At 34.8% G+C, this 17831-nt stretch overlaps 1 protein-coding gene across 1 annotated transcript in view; it reads right to left on the bottom strand.

The window, feature by feature from the left end:
- Positions 1 to 11221: 11221 nt before the first annotated feature.
- Positions 11222 to 17831, bottom strand: part of LOC115222520 (sodium/glucose cotransporter 5) — a 76504-nt gene continuing 69894 nt past the window's right edge. The window contains exons 12-14 of the mRNA XM_029792774.2: positions 15783 to 15998; positions 13730 to 13889; positions 11222 to 11568 (exon numbers count right to left, since the gene is read on the bottom strand). Of these exons, the coding sequence (XP_029648634.1) occupies positions 11351 to 11568; positions 13730 to 13889; positions 15783 to 15998 (594 nt within the window). The 3' untranslated portion in view covers positions 11222 to 11350. The remainder of the gene's footprint in view (positions 11569 to 13729; positions 13890 to 15782; positions 15999 to 17831) is intronic.

Below are 17831 nucleotides of genomic sequence, written 5' to 3'. Positions count from 1 at the left end.
GAAAATAAATGGAAAGCAGAATTATTTCAAGTGCATTTTTTTTTGTTTGTTTACTCTGTTCAGATGTGTGAAAGAACTCTTTCATAGATATTATATATATATACATAAACTTTTAATATATAAGTTGATTTTTAAAAATCATTTCAAAAAGAACTATTATTCAAATTGTTTAAATGAAATGATGTTAGGAGAATAGCTTGATACATAAATATCATTGTTTTTTTTTTAGATATATATTAGTCTTTTTTAACATTTAATAAAATCTGTAATTTAATAGAATGTTTGACATCTATGGAATTTACTATGTGTGCTGGCAACATTTCCATTAGTTTCAAGGAAATTGTAATAAATGAAATCAGTCTCAGATTTCTAAGACTGTATTAAAGTCATTATCAAGAAATATTACTTTTCCCCGTCTTCGACTCCCACCACCACTACACGCATGCGTGCGCACACACACACACACACACACATTCACTCTTTCTCTTTCTCTCTCGTGTTTCCCAAGAATTCAGTTACAGGTGATGGTGCAGTTGCATCTATGTGCATCAGAATTTATGCAGCTGCAGCATTCTAGCTTGTGTGCATGTCCATGACAAAGTAAAGAAATTGTTTTTGCAAGTAATCAATTAATTTGTTATAAATTGTCTTTTTTGTTTGGTTATTTCATGTTGAATATTTTAACATTTAACGAAATGGGGGACAATTTTAAAACTAAATTGAAAACTAAAAATGTTTAGAAACCTGATTTGCTAACTGGCAGATCCACCATGTATGTAAGTGTTGAAAAGTTAGCAACGAGACATCTCTAATTTGTAATGTCAATTGTGTTAAGCGTTCACATTTCCAGTTTGAATAAAAGTATTCCATCGAATATATTGAAGAGTGGAGCAAACAGTGCACCTGCTTTGAATAAAAGAAAGGAAAATGAAAAAGAACAGATGTGATAAATTATTGTTATATCAATTGTAGAAACTTATACTTCAATTATTTCATCACGGGTCTTTAATCAATTTTTGCTTCATGTTGAAAGAAACCTTTCATTGTTATTTGGTATCAATTGTAGATAAAACATGTTTTATAGAAAATAAGAAAATTAAGCCTTTCGTTATAATTAAATTTTATGACTAATGAGATAATTTAAAGCAGATAATCTCAGTTGATTTAGTGAATAAGGTTCTATAGTCAGTTATATAGGCTAATATATTCCTTTTCTTGTTTCAGTCATTTGACTGCGACCATGCTAGAGCATCGCCTTTAGTTGGACAAATCGTCCCCAGGACTTATTCTTTGTAAGCCTAGTACTTAATCTATTGGGTTCCTTTGCTGAACCGCTAAGTTATGGGGATGTAAACACACCAAAATCAGTTGTCAAGCAGTGGTGGTGGTGGTGGGGAGACAAACACAGACACGCAAAAAATATATATATATATACATACAACGGGCTTCTTTGGTCAGCCTGAGGCTATAGTAGAAGACACTTGCCCAAGGTGCCATGCAGTGGGACTGAACCCAGAACTATGTGTTTGGGAAGCAAGTTTCTTGCCACACCTTGTTATGTTTATAGGATCATATACATTGCTATTGAAATTATTATGACACTGTATGGTCATTGCTCTTGGTAAGTTGAATCTATGACCATGTTTGAAATCTTAATTACAACAAATTGAAGAAGACTTGAGCATGTAATCTCATTCCACTCTCCTAGAAATTCCTGGCTTAAGCAGGAAATTTATTTTCATTAGCATAATTGATTTTAATCAATTATACCCCAATCATGAAATTTTTACTGCTGTTGCTACTGATATTCTTGGACAAATGCATTTTCACATTTCCTAAAGGAAAATGTTTCTATTTCACTCAAATCATTGTTCAAATCCAAAATGTGCCAGATATTGTACACTTTTTTATAATTTTTTAATGAACTTGTTTATTACTCAGATACATGTTTATTTCTAAATTACTGTTATTATTGAATCCAATGGAAGCACTAGTCACCAAGAACAAAAAGAAAGAACCCCTGGGGACTGACATAAAAAAAACTATGATATTGTAGATCTCTCCATACTAATGTATTCCAAACTTCTGCCAAATGAACTTTTCTATATCTTTACTTGTCATATTTTGAAAATATTTTACCACTTGTATTGGATTTATCTGCACCAATAAATTTAACACTTCCAAATTTTTTTCTTTTATTTATTGGTTTAGTGGTTGACATATTTTGTTTTATGGGTTGAAATTCTATGACCAAACTAAAGAAGCTGTGTAGTCACTCATTCTGCATAATGTTTTGGCCAAATTTTCATCAAACACCTTTTAAGCTTTACTTCCAGGAATTTAATTTTTGTCTAAATTAGATACTTCTTCAATGAATTTTTGTTATGTCTTCAGATCTTAAATATACTGTAAAATCATGTCTCATTTTAATATCCATTTTTCCATGCCCACTTGGGTTGTACAGAATTGACTGAGGCATATTTTCTACGGCTGGATGCCCTACCTGTCATCAACACTTACCTGCTTCTGTGTCAGGTAATAATTTTACTGAATATGTTTTTTCAGAGAAGGTTGGAAATGAAAGTTACAGCTCATATGATGGCGACGACACTTGTTTACAAGTATCATGCATTGTCAAGATAAGGAGATTCAAAGACGTGTGTGTATGTATGTGTGTGTGTGTGTGGTTGGGTTGTTAAACTGGCATTTCACATGAATCCTGAGATTGAACTCAATTCTTGATGCAATAGATACAGGCATTATTGTGTGGTTAAGAAATTTGTTTTGCTACTTCATGGTTCCAGGTTCAATCTCATTATGGTGCCCTGAACAAGTGTTTTCTACTTGATTCTTTGGTCAACCAATACCTATTTCTTTATTACCCACAAGGGGCTAAACATAGAGGAGACAAACATGGACAGACATAGGTATTAAGTCGATTACATCGACCCCAGTGCGTAACTGGTACTTAATTTATCGACCCCGAAAGGATGAAAGGCAAAGTCGACCTCGGCGGAATTTGAACTCACAACGTAACGGCAGCCGAAATACCGCTAAGCATTTCGCCCGACGTGCTAATGATTCTGCTAGCTCGCCGCTCAACCAATACCTTGTAAGTAAAATTCAGTAACTGTAAATTATCATCATCATCAGTAACATCATTGTTTTAATGTCCACTTTTCCATCCTTGCATGGGTCAGACTAGCATATGGAAATCTGTTGTGCGGTTTCTGTATTTACATTTATGCTATTTCACCTGGCAATTTAACAAATAGGGATTGATAAAAACTGCTAGCAGACTTTAAAAGATTTGAAGTCAGTATGGCTTTGGTTGTTGTGCTTTTGGCAGACTCATCTCAACAGCAAATGCTATCAATGTCTTTTAGTTATTCTTCAGAAGATGTGGCAAAAGTTATTTTCATTGCTCTACTATTCCTGAGTGTCCATTGAAGGACCAGCTACTTTCCCTACTTGCTTCAAGTAATATGGAAAATAATGAAGAATTTAGCAAAATAATTCTGTCGTTTGAAACAAATTAACAAGAAATTTTGATGGAAGATTTTAATTGAGATCACTTTAACCCTTTTGTTACCATACATTTGTAGAAAAACATTGCCTTTTTTTCAATTAATTTTGAAAATAATGAGGAATATGTTTGTCATTTTGAAAATCTTCTTTGGAACATTAATTAAGAAATTTTGATGGAAGGTTTTCATTGAAATCACTTTACAAAAGGAAGTTTGTATTGTCAGATCAGAAGCAGTGGTCTCACTTGAGTTGGCATCAAGAGGTAATGCAGATATCAGTGAATGATCTCAGCTGTATTGGTGCATGGGTCAATGGCTAAATAACTTTATATATATATATATACACACACACACTATCATCATTTAATGTTTGCTTTCTATGTTGGCATGGGTCAGATGGTTTGATTGGAACTGGTAAGCCGGAAATCTACACTGTGTAAATAAATGTTTTGCTTTCAGACTTGTGTTCAGGTCCCAGTACTTTCCATTGAGTCCTTGTGGTCATAACATCCATTTTCCATGCAAGCATGGGTTGAGCAGTTTGACAGGAATTGGCACACCACAGGGCTGTTCGAAGCTCTATTGTCTGTTTTGGTATGATTACTATGGCTGGATGCATTTCTTAATGTCACCCACATTACAGAGTGCACTGTTCCTGCAATTCCCTTTGTTAATTTTTGGCCTGGTATCATGTTGATTGCTTACATAGCATTCATATATATATATCCATTTAGTATTTTGTAGTGTGTTATGCATTGTAACAGCTAACGGGTGGTCAATCACAATATTTGCCTGCAGTAAAATACTCTTTTATGGCTATTATTTCAGATTTTGGCATTTAGTTTTTGCTTTGTGTTCATATCAGAGAGGGAAGGACAAGAAACGGTGATTCACAGCATGTTGCTTGTCTACAGCAGCAAGTTGCAGAATATCAGGAAAACTGTTACAACTGATAAAATCTGCCAACATTGGATTCAAAAACTATTTGATGGCTAAATCATAGGAAAGGCCATCATTTACATGTGCTGTGTCTCTGTGTTGATCTTTCGTTTGAAACTTGCCACAATTAAATCTTCTGCAGCTATTCTTCCCATTGCTATGGAATTGCGTACAAAACGTCAATGTTCTTCTACCCAGTTTTGCTTTTATGCTCTGAGTTGTAATGGCTTCCTGATTCAAATGCATGGCCAACTGACAAGAAAGCTTTACAGCTGTGTCCAGTAATATAGCTTGAAGCCTACAACTCTCACATTTGCACAGAAATCTGAATAAGAGACATTCCAGGAGTTTACCGACTTTTTCAAGAGAGATATTGATTTCAAAGTGGTATAAAACTCTAATCTCCAGTGCATCTGTTGTAGCACCCCAGCCCATTTGTGAAGGCCCCACAGAAGTCCTCAAGAGTGAAGGTGTCCAGGACCCTTGTCACACACTCCATCTTAAAAATGACTTCTCCTTCAGGTTGGGGAACAGCTAAAGTCTGAACTAATGGGAAAATGAGGGACAGTTTTGATGTTCATCCCTTTCAAGTTTTGCTTGCCAAGATGCTTGTCACTGATCACTCTGGGGAGAAAAACCCATCCAAATTTTGTGTCTTCATGAATAATTAGTGCAGAGTTTCCACACAAAACTCCAAATTGCATGGGTTTTGTCTTTATAGACACATGGCAGTTTTCCTCCAGAAAATTGCAAATTTTCTCAACCAGCTCTGATGTTCTGACATCCTTTCTCCCCCCCCCCATACACCTCATTGTATCTCCTCACCTCCTCTCCACAACCCTTGAACCTCTTGTGCCTGGAACATTTCATAAGATTCTATAGTGTTTTTGCCAAATTTAACTGAACTTTTTAGCAAAGCTTCCAAGTGTTCTTCTGACTGCATTCTGTAAACCAGTCAGCTGTGACAAGCAGTGTTTATTGGGGTGTGTTCAGTTACGTCCGTCTCCTTCAGTCTGGAATAACAAAAGTTGGCAGGTCAGCTTATTAGATGTGTAGTAAACAACATACTAAAATTATAATAATGTAGTAAAGTTATAAAAAAAAAGTCTTAAAACCCTGGCATACTCCTAAGTTCACTCTGTTTCGCCAACCAATGATGAGGTCTCTAATTCTGGTATTGCTGCAAAATATTCCAACTTTGAGCTCATGGTAAGCTGTAATACATAAAGTCTTTTGCTTCAGAAGCCTCTCAAGAACATCCATTCTACAAATGGAATGCACTTGATTTCTTCAGCATATGATGCTTCTGGTTTGTATATTTTCGGTGCATGAGTGGAGGTGAATGGTAAATAATCCAAATTCAAAACAGCTCATCTTTGCTTCTTATGAAGTCAACACTCTAAAGAGACAACAAAGAATTCTGTGTATGTTGATTTTTGTCTAATATGTATACATACATCATCAAAATCATTATTATTTTACATCCACTTTTCCATGCTTCCAAGGATCTGAAGAAGTTCTTTGAGGTAGATTTTCTACAGCCAGATGACCTTTCTGTCACCCGTTTCCAAGAAAGGTAATATTTTCCTCATGGCCAGTTGTGTTCTCGCAGAATATTAGAAATGACACTGCTTGTATAACAGTGATGCTCATTTACAACAGCCACGCAATGTCAAGACTAGGAGACACTCACATACTCGCGCAATCACACATGCACACACTCACACACACACATTCAGGACAGGATTCTTTCAGTTTTTGCCTATCAAATCCATTCACAAGGCTTTGGTTGTCTTTAGGCTGAACAGAAGTTACTTGCCCAAGGTGCCACACAGTAGGACTGAACTTGAATACCCACCCCTGTCCCCAGATATATATGTGTGTTTATCTGTGTATGTATAAATAATCTAATCATGTGAAAGAGCAAGTAAAGTTTCATATAAATGAGGGGGTACCCAAAAGAAACCAGAATTTTGCAATATTATTTTATTCACTTAGTTTTACATGTTTACACTTTTCTTGCCTTCAAAGTATTCTCCATTTGAAGCAGTGCATCATTGGTCCAGACATGCTTTCCCCTGATGGAAACAGTCCTAGAACTTTTGTGAAGTGATGCCATCTAATGCCTCTGGTGTTTTTTCTTCACCTCTTCCACATCTGCAAATTCCATAGCACCAGCGATGATCTTTGAAAAATGGTCCAAATCAATTTCCAACTGTTCTTTCAGTTCACGACACACATTCACTTGTGATTGCTCCTGATCTTCCAAGGCAGAAATTTTGCTGCAACTCTTTATTCGCAATTCCTCACTCAAACTTTATTGGCAGGACCTCCAAGACACACCAACCATATCAACAAGTTCGTTAAATTGTTCGGTGACAGTCCTCCAAGATCACTTCATGAATTTTCATTTGATTCAGAGGTTGGTAGATGCCATGAATGACATTAATATTCAAGCGACAAGTTACCATTCCTAAAATGTGAAAACCACTCGTAAACTTGTGTTTTGCTCATAGCAGTGTTCTTGTAAGCTGTCTGAAACATGACAACTGTTTTGGCTGCCATTTTCTCCAGCAGAAAACAGAATTTCACGGAACATGCTGTTCCTTCATTTCAGCTATTACAAAAATTGATGAACAGGGAAGAAGCACTGCAAAACAGATGCACCATGCGGTAGTATGACTTCACTTGACACCACTGGTTGGCATTCTGATGCCTGAGGATCACATCAAGTGGCTTCTGGTGGTGAAAGCCTGAACTACAGTGGGCTTATCCCACAGAGAATGTTTCCTGTTGCTTTTGGGTACCTCCTCATATAATAAAAAAACACATCTCAGAAATGACTACAAACAATTGATGTACTTTTTCTTAAAATAGTAGAAATCTTTATTGGAAAAGAACTTAGTTTCTGAAAACATAAAAATATTAAATCAGACAAATGAAGTTTGAGACATGAGTTAAGCTGTTCTGATTTTCAATTTCTTCACAAAATGACTAAAAGAACAAATTTACTGTTGAATGCTTATTAAAATATGCATGACAGAATAAAAAGAACAAAAGGTTTTGAGCGTCCATTTATGATATAATCAAGTAGTGTAATGTCCTCGGGAGTTTTGTTGAAACAGTTATTAAAAATTCATTAAGTTAGTCACTTGTAAACATGACTAAGAACAGAATTTAATGAATGGATGGCCCTACCACATTATTCGAAAGTTAAGATATATATAACTGAGGTTAGTACTGTTTAAGTTGTTTGTACTTTAATTTTTAATGAATAGGTTTACGCAACAAAGATTTCTGAAAGGAAGACAGTAATTCTTCAACAGCATATGTGTGTGTGTGTTTTGTGGTTGTTGGGTTTATGTAGAAAAGCAGTTTGGTAGTTGCTATATATATATATATATATATATACACACACATGTATATATTCATGTACATATGTATGGATGTATGTACATATATATGTATGTATGTACATATGTATGCATGTATGTACAAATGTATGCATGTATGTACGTATATATGTATGTATAGCTATATGTATGTATATATATATATATATTAAGAAGGAGGCAGTCAGAATTTTAGTTAATTCTTTATTAGTGCTGCTGTTCAACTCTTCAAGATAATCTACAGAAAGTTTCTTGTCTCTTTTATATAAATTGAAACACGGATGTTGTTTTGTTTTGTTTAGAAGAAGAGAAATTTTGTTTTTTGGAGAAAGGGAGAGAGAGACAGGGGGTGGAGAAAGACAAGCAAGAAAGAGAAAGAAAAGTAAAGAGGAAAGGAAGAGAGACTGAGAGAAAGAGGTTTTTTTCAACTATATTGTATTGATGTGGTCAGCCCATTAAGATTTAATTACAATTCAAGATGTCACTTTTGGTTCAGTCATTGTTTTCAAAAATATCTTTTTCTCCCTCTCTCCTCTTCTCTCATTATATACATGTTAACTTGTTTGTAAATATATATATATATATATAATATTAGGATTGGAAGAGTGAAGCTGAGAATTTGAGTTTACAGAACACAGAAGCAATAATTATTCATCACCTGAGGAAATACAACAAATCTCATAATGCAGGGAAATGCTTACAAAGCCAAATACCTATGAACCTGGAGAACTACATTGTGGGGAAACAATTGTAGTGATTAAAAATAAATGTTCCTCTGTACTCCTTCTTGTTGACTCCAACTTATTCAATTATCATATATATATATATATAGTTCAAATTTATGGAAAACAAAAGATGGAGACAGGTGAGGGAGCAATGAGGAGGTATATTAGTTTGATACTCAGAAAGAGTGGAAAAGTCTTTGACATTTTGAGTCTACACTCTTCAAAAGAAAGCGTTGAAAGGAAAAAAAAAAATGGAGAGAGAAAAAATGCGTAGGCTTTAATGGTCCAACATGATGAAATATATATATATATATATATATATAAAATACTCAATAACGTTCTGTTTATCATTTATGCAGTCATCAAAATTGTTATAATGTCTTGTTGTGGAGATAGGCTCTCTTTTTTTCCTGATGAGAAGATTGCATTTACACCGTTTATTCCTTTGGAATAAAACCAATGTTGTCTTCGAAACATATGTCGAAAGTAAAAGAATTTGAATAGCATCTGCGTTCAACTCCATTTATTTACTTATATATATACATATATATATATACATGAACTTTATTCTCCTGTCTTTATTCTTCTATCTATTGTTTTATTCTTTTATATACTGTGAATTCTCTGCCTGAAACTTTCCTGCATACACAACTTGTCTCTGATGACAGAATACCCAGCGTATTGAGTTGTTGGCCTATCATCTGGGATATCCCAGAAACAGCTGTAAGGCATTAATTACTTCCACTTCTCCATTTCTTGATTCATCTCACTCAAATTAAATACTCTAAATGACTTGAGATACTTGTCCTGCCTTGGTTTTGTTATCCATTTCTTTTAATATATGTGTGTGTGTGTATGGGTGCATGTCTGTGTATCACTGGGGAGAATATCTAGGAGGCAGCAAGAGGAAACATGTTAGTGGAAGGAAAATAACATGAATCATTGCCAGTTGGCGGTGAGGGGGGGGGATTTCAAATGGAAAAGTCCAAGATTTGGAGAGGCGATGACAATTTAGAGAAAAGGAGCGTCTCATATGCAATGAAAACTTTTAACTTTCAAGCTTAAATTCTTAGGTTTACTGATGCCGCACAGTCTTCCAGTTATGAAATAGATCACAGCATGGCTGATTGATTAAAATGCTTGCTTTACAGTCATGGATTCCTAGGTTTGATCTCTTGGGCAGTTCTTTCATTGTAGCCTTGGATTGAACCAAGTCATGTGGATGGAATCTGTGTGGAAGCCCAGTCAATGTATTCTACCCCTTGTTCAAAGATCCTGATTTCGCCTGTGACTTTACATTAGGGGTACATATGTCTAAGGAATACTCAACTATTTATATATTAAGTTAATGAGTCTAGCTGGTAGAGCAACTGATTTGATGGAGGATCTATCTTTAACCCTTTCATTACTTTATTTATTTTGAGATGCTCTGTATGACTCTTTCAATTAATTTAAAATATAGCAAAGAATTTAGTACAATAACATTCAGCTAGTGTTAGGAACATAAATTGTGACTAAGGTTTGGTGGAAGAGTTTTATTCAAAACTTTTGAAAACAAGACATTTGTACTCAGAGCCAGAAGTGGTTTCAGCCTGGTTGGTAATGAAAGGGTTAAAAAGGAAAATAGAAACATATTACCAATATAAAATGTTCGATTCAAATTTTGGCACAAGGCCAGCAATTTCGGGGTGGAGGGAAAATAATGTTTCTTTTATAGTGAAACTTGAAGCTATAATGCTATAAATGATATCTTGTAATTGTTTGGTTGAAAAACCTCTTTTGGATAGAAAAAGTGAAAGACTGTCCATGGGATTTGAACCCACATCTCCAGTAAACATGACAGACTTTCTACCATTGGGCCAAAGCAACCCTTTGAATTTCTCTTTTCATTTGAGAAACTTTGTTTTTCCAGTAAGTTTTCTTGTCATTGCTATTCTTTAAATACATGTGTGTGTTTGTGTATATCTATGTATGTATATGTGTATATATATCTATTTATTATTTATCTATAAATCTGTCTGTCTATCTATCTACCTAGTTAGCTATCTACCTGTCTGTCTGTCTATCTATTTATCTATCTGTCTGACTGCCTGCCTGTCTGTCAATCTATCTAGCTGTCTATCTACCTGTCTGTCTGCCTATCTGTCTATCTATAGATAGATAGATAGATAGATAGATAGGTAGGTAGGTAGGTTTTGGGTGGGTGGATGGAGGGATGGATAGATAGATAGATAGCTAGATAGATAAATAGTTAGATAGAGAGAGAGAGAATGAAATACATATATATACATCACCATGATCATCATTTAGCATCTGTCTTCCATGCTGGCATTGGTTGGCAAGGCCTGGAATGGCACCAAGGTCCACTGTCTACTTTGGCATGGTTTCTATGTCTGGATGCAGAATGTAGTGGGTGCTTTTTATATGGTGTCAGCAGTGGTGTGTTTTACATGGCATGAACACGCCAGCAGGATGGTGTTGGAGATGCATGGAGACCTACCTCTCTCATGTAGCAGTGGGGTGGGGAGTATAGGCAGTACAGAAGGGATAGAGGTGGGAGATGTTCCATAAGAGTACATATATACAAATTTACACACTTACAGATATATAAATTAGTTATGTCCTAGATTATTTTTTTGACTATATTACAGTTGAACAGACTTACATGCCATTTTAATTAATATTTTGTTTTGTCAATTCTAAAATGTATTTGAAACCTGCAATATTTTCATATTAAACAAACTTTATTTAGCATTGATATTTAGCATTAATGATAGAAACCCCACAAGAATGTTGCTAGAACGATCAGTATAATAGCATTAATATTTGTAAATTTTTTCCAGTTTGACTTTTCACCGATATCAGTCATTTTCAAGTGTAGCTGAAATTTCTCTGCCTCTGTTAATTCTTCTGGCTGTTGATCAAGTTTTTCAATGCCACAAATCCAGTTGAAAGCAGTAACATACCATTTTGCAGGTGGTTTCTCTGGAGTTTAGAATGAAAAAAAGACTTGTTAAAATGATATTTTTCACTTTAAATGTTTAAATAGTGTTCCAATGATTAATAGATTTTAATTTGGCACAAAGCCAGTAATTTTGCAACAGGGGATTTAGTCAACTTAGCTGATATTTCATTTCATCCTTGGCCTCAGAATAGTGAAAGGCAGGATCAGCCCCAACAGAATTTGAACACAGAACATAATCAGCCAGAACACATACTAGTACCCTTAGTTTAACTTATTAATAGCAAAATGTGCTAATGTAAAGGTAAAATAAAACTTTATGATTCATAGTTAAAATCCTATCAAAGAGCTACCTTTTTTGCTGACTTAAATCTTTTCATGCAGTTCAAAGTTAATTCTAATTTCATGACTGAGGAAGAGTTGAACCAATATTGTGATAGCATAAAATTCTAAGGAAAATATCCTTTACTTAATTATTTCATTAATTAATTCAGAAGAAGAATTCTGAGTTAGTCTATTTCCACCCCAGATGCTCTTCTCAAATAAATCAAACTGACACTCCGTCGATTACAACAACAATGGTTCCACTTGATTTGATCGGTAGAACAGCTTGGTCATGAAATTAATGTGCAAGTGGCTGAGTACTCCTAAAACATGTGTACCCTTAACATAGTCCTCAGGGAGATTCAACATGGGACAAAATGCAACAAGACTGGCCCTTTCAAATATAGATACTACTCATTTTTGCCAGCTGAGTGGGCTGGGTCAGCATGAATTAAAATGTCTTGCTCAAAGAGTGACAGGAATTGAGCTCAGGACCTGATGATCGTGAAGGGAATATTCTAACCACCAAGCCATATGCCTTCTCATAAATAAATCATCTCCCTTAATAAGCAATGTATGAGTGATGTTTGCAAATGAGTAACATAAGGAGAGATTAAGCTTTCCAGAAATTGGGTTAGTATACTTTAATTAGTGTTAATCAACTCTGGCTCATTAAAATAGGTTTGAAATGTCATATATGAATTTGCATGAAAAATGTACAATGCATATTGGAATTTTCATTATTTAGAATTTGGTAAATATATCTAAAAGAATGACTAAGAAAAATTAACTACACACTTACCACAAAAATATTAGCACTATCATACTTTATGTACTAAACTAGGAAAATTTAATTAAATCATACTTCTTGTGATGTGAAGAATCGTTATTTAAATTATTATTTCTGGTTTAAAAAAAAGAGATGTGAGACATTATCTGAAATTTTAATTGAAACTAATTAAATATAAGATACAGCTTGAGTGTGTCTGGTGTTTAACACTGTAATGATTACAATGGACATGTTTCAGTCCTATTAAACCTCATCAGTAAGCCATAGTCTAATGGTAATTACAAAATCATAGAATAACTAGAGAGATATAGGTTGATTGTGTCGCAGAAGGGTGTAATAACTTAGTAAAGTGACTGAAGGAAAATATGTAGGAATGTCTGAGCATGCAAAATTTAGTGGTCAGATGAAACCATACAGTAACAGCTAGTTTGTGGTGCATTGATAAAGCTAAAACATGTCCAGATTTTTCATTTTATTGATAAATATCAAAATAATTTTCCATTGTATCACATATATATATTTAATTTAGAAAAATTGTACCCTCTGTCTTTTTTTAACTTTTATCCAAAATTAGCTATAAGGTGTAATTTTGATGTTTTGCAAACAGCTAGCACATGCAAGTGCTACCAGTTGAGAACTCTGCATACCAGAATCCAGCAAGTGTATGGGGGTCATCAGGAGAGAATGCACGCTGTTTCAGGGCCTACCTCTCAACAGCATCATTGCGCACCGGCCCCACCTCACTGATATGAGGCCCCACTTGTTAGATGAACTGGTTTTCAAATAAAGCTCAATATTCTTTTAGCCATCACTCATCATTTCTTTTTAACCAAATCCAGTGGCTAACCTTTTCCTCTGTAGTTTGGATATCAGTCATGGTGGTATTTACATTATGATGAGTTAGGCCAAATGATAACAATATCAAGTATGCTTATGCCCACCTAATTCTGTAAAAGTCTGGCAGACTTCTTGTGTGTGTGTTTGTGCACACGTGCACACATGCATGTGTGTAGGACCTAACCAAAGTGAAATGAACTGTTACAGTAAATATATAATACAACACACTATACCTTCAATGGTAGGTCTTTCTGATTTTTCCGCCACAGCATGTGCACTTTCTGATTTGCTCGCCACAGTAGACATACTTTCTGATTTGCTTGGCACAGTATATACACTTGATGCTTTGGATAGTGGTTTCCAATTTCTTGTCCAGTAAGTCAAATTATGCAGCTGTAATTAATGCAGAAAGCAATTTCTTAGAAATATATTTTGAAGGATACACACGCATACATATATATATATATATTATATATATATATATATAGAGAGAGAGAGAGAGAGAGAGCAGTTAAGAGAGTATACTTCTCTGGAGGATTTATGTATTTCTATAAGCAATATATATATATATATTATAATTATATACATAATTATAACAAGAAATCAGCTTTACGCCTCACCATGCACTGTAAGAAATAGAAGCTAAAAGCCCCTATTACCACCTTAAAATCTCTGAGAATAACACACTTATTCTCTGAGATTTTAAGGTGGTTATAGAGGCTTTTAGCTTCTATTTCTTGCAGTATGTGGTGAGGCATAAAGCTGATTCCTTGTTATAATTATGTATATAATTATAAAATATTTTGTAAAATTTACCTAGGAGGTTTTTATTTCCACACTGATTACCTAGTAAAATTATTACGGATTTTGCCCTTTTATTATAAAAATAGTATATATATATATATATGAAATGAAGATATCAAGATATTTTTATATCCTTCAAGAAACCTGAAAATGAAACTCTGTTAGCCTCAGTTAAAATAATTCTCAGGAATCTAAGGTTATAAAAGCTTAATGCTTTATCTAATTTCATTCAAATCTTTATGCAAAAGTAGCAAATATAAGCATCAACTGTTTTCGTTAATGAAAACATTAACTGATTAGAAGAAAACATATGTAGTGAGACTGGAATTGAGAAGAAGGCAGCAACCTGGCAGAACCGTTAGAATGGTGGACCAAATGCTTAATGGCGGTTAGTCTGTCTTTGCCTTCCGAGTTCAAATGCTGGATTGTTCAATGAATAGGTGAACGCAACAAAGATTTCTGAAAGGAAGGCAGTAATTCTTCAACAGCACATGTGTGTGTGTGTGTGTTTTGTGGTTGTTGGGTTTATGTAGAAAAGCAGTTTGGTAGTTGCTATATATATATATATATATATATATATATATGAATGTACATATATATGTATATACATATATATGTATGTATGCATGTATGTACGTACGTATATATGTATGTACAAGTGTTTGTATGTGCCTATATGTATATGTGTGTATGTATGTATAGCTATACTCAATGCATGAATACATTGACGCAATGTTCTGTCTTTAATTCATACATAACCTTTGTTTTACAAACAGAGAACTTATGCCTGATAGTTTCGGTTACCCAACAAATGAACTTATATTGTTCTCAATGGTACTTAGTGTGCTTGAATTATTTATCTACTTACAGAATTTCAGCCTTGATGATATCACTGAAATTTATGTAAAGCTCTCAACAACAGATAATGTTGTCCTAGAATGATTCCAGATAAGAAATGTATATTATGAACCAGATCAATTGCTTCACCTAGGATTTTACAAAGACATGTTGCATTCACAAAAAACAAAATAGCATGATGTCTTTGGGATCTTTCTTAGGAGGCGTCATCGGTGTTGCATCACTAACTTATGGAATATCTTAGTTTGTCATTTCTGGCTATGTTAAACTGCAAGTTCATCATGTCAAGAAAGTTTAGAACCACTGTGACAGAGTATGTCTGAGGTTGCTCAGATGTAATTCCTGTGAAAGACAGGAATGCAGAATACCCATTATCATTTATGGTGAACTGGCATTTATTTCAGGCTGAAACTGACACTTTGATGCACGCCCTTGATTACTTTTTGCCTTGACTTAAATAGGAAGCACAAAATTTTAACATGGTTGATGCAGAAGTCATTTTTAGCAATGGTCATAATTTTTCAAGAAATTTCAGAATTTCTTGAACAATCCAGCATTTTATCCACATGGAAAAATATGCTGAAATTAAAAAGAACAGGGGGGAAAAAAATGGGATTTACTTACTTGATGTTTTGGTATTGGTTTTGAAATAAGACTAACACAAACTGTTATAAATGTTACAATGCCAAAAAGGATTAGGCCAAAATGTAAATAATGGACATCTGTAATAATGGATGGACGTGATCCTACTTCTCCACATGGTACATTAGTATAAGAAAATTCCCAAATAAATCGCAATAGACCAATAAACAATCCAGACATCAGTCCAACAAAGGCACCCTGAAAATAATTAAATTTCATGCAAAGTAGAAATACTCCAGACTGTCATCATCATCATCGTCATCATTATCACCACCACCGCCGCCGCCATCACTGCCACCATCAACAACATCATCATCATTGCTATTGTTGTCACTTAATGTCTGTTGTCCATGCTTGCATGGGTTGGATGGTTTGACAAGAGCTGGCAACCTCTTTCATTTAAAATCCATCCCTCATTCTCAATGTCACTTTATTTTTCCACAATCACCACCCCACCATTTTGTACCTCCAGGGACTGCCACACCTTTCTCATCACTGCTATCATATCTGCTGGTGACACCCCAACACCCTCCATCCCCACCAGCATCTTTGTCTCTCCTACGATACAGCCACCCCTACATACATCTGACTTCCATCTCTATCACTGTACATCTCTCTCTCTCTCTCTCTCTCCCATCCCACATATTATCTTACTATTTTCTAATCTATCCATAAGTTTATTATACTGCTACTCTCCTCCCTTCCTTTACTCTCACTTACCACATCCTCCTTCCTGAGCCACTCATGTCTTTCACTAGCCCCCCGCCCAGTACTAATAATATTCACTGTCGTCTACACCTTCACCATTTGTTCATTCTTCACTACATTCACCTCTACTTTTATCTCAGTTCCAAGTGTAAAGTGGTTGGCATTAGGTAGAGCACCCAGCCATTGAAAACATACCAAGCAGACATTGGAGCTTGGTGCAGCCTTCTGGCTTGTCAGCTCTTGTTGAACCATCCAAATGACAACATGGTAAATGAACGTTTAAATCAAAGTGATGATGATGATGATGATATATATATATATATATAAATATATATATATATAGTGTAATAAATAAAATATATGCATACATACAAACATATATGTACATACCAACATCTACATGTATATATACATGCATATATAAATATATATACGTACAGGACACCACAAAAAGACGTAGAACTCACCAGAAAAGAAAACGGAAAAGCCATTTTGTTACAACAGAAAGACAGAGACGTGGAACAGGACGAGAACGAAAATGGGAAAAACATTATTTACAACAGAAAAACAAGGTACTGGACAAGCTACACAAGGAAAAATCCCCTTCATCAGCTGTCACTAGTAGACTTAGCATGTTTCAAAGGCAAGACAGGACACAACTCGTCAATACTAGGCCTTCCTGCGAGAGAATTAAAATAAAATAACCTCGCAGAGGGGTAAAACATGCAACGAAAAAATGTAACACAAACGGGACGAAACGAGAAATAAAATACAATACGAGAAATCAAAATAAACAAGAAAACAAACGAAAAAAACAAATGAAAGGCCTTTGTTCAGGCTGGGACGGAAGAGGTACTGGCGAGCGCATGGAAACATGATCTTACGGCCTGAAAGCAAATATATATATATATATATATATATATATATATAGGGAGAATTCACAAAAAAAGAAAAACAAAAGACAAAGACAGGTGGTGTAGACAACAAACAGATGTATTAGTATAATGTTCAGGAATAGAAAAAGTCTTTAACATTTTGAGCGTAGGATAATGAAATTTGACACACACATTCTAATGTAAATTGTCAATCCTTTCAAGTAATTACATTTCAAAATGACTGGATCGTAACCCACAAGCGAGTGGTCACTGAGTTGCACGAGTGCCATACCACCTCTTCATCCAACTTGACCCATGAAGACAGAAAAGCTTTCTTCTGATGTGACATATCTGAATAGAAGTGAGCAGAAGCACTACTCTCTAAGATGGACCAGATAGCATTTCTCTCTTTCTCTCTTTCTCTCTCTCCCCCTCACTCTCTCTCTCT

Source organism: Octopus sinensis, linkage group LG20, assembly GCF_006345805.1.
Source record: "Octopus sinensis linkage group LG20, ASM634580v1, whole genome shotgun sequence".
Taxonomy (NCBI): Eukaryota; Metazoa; Mollusca; class Cephalopoda; order Octopoda; family Octopodidae; genus Octopus; species Octopus sinensis.
Note: the sequence above shows the minus strand (reverse complement) of the source record. Positions and strands in the feature narration are given on the sequence as shown.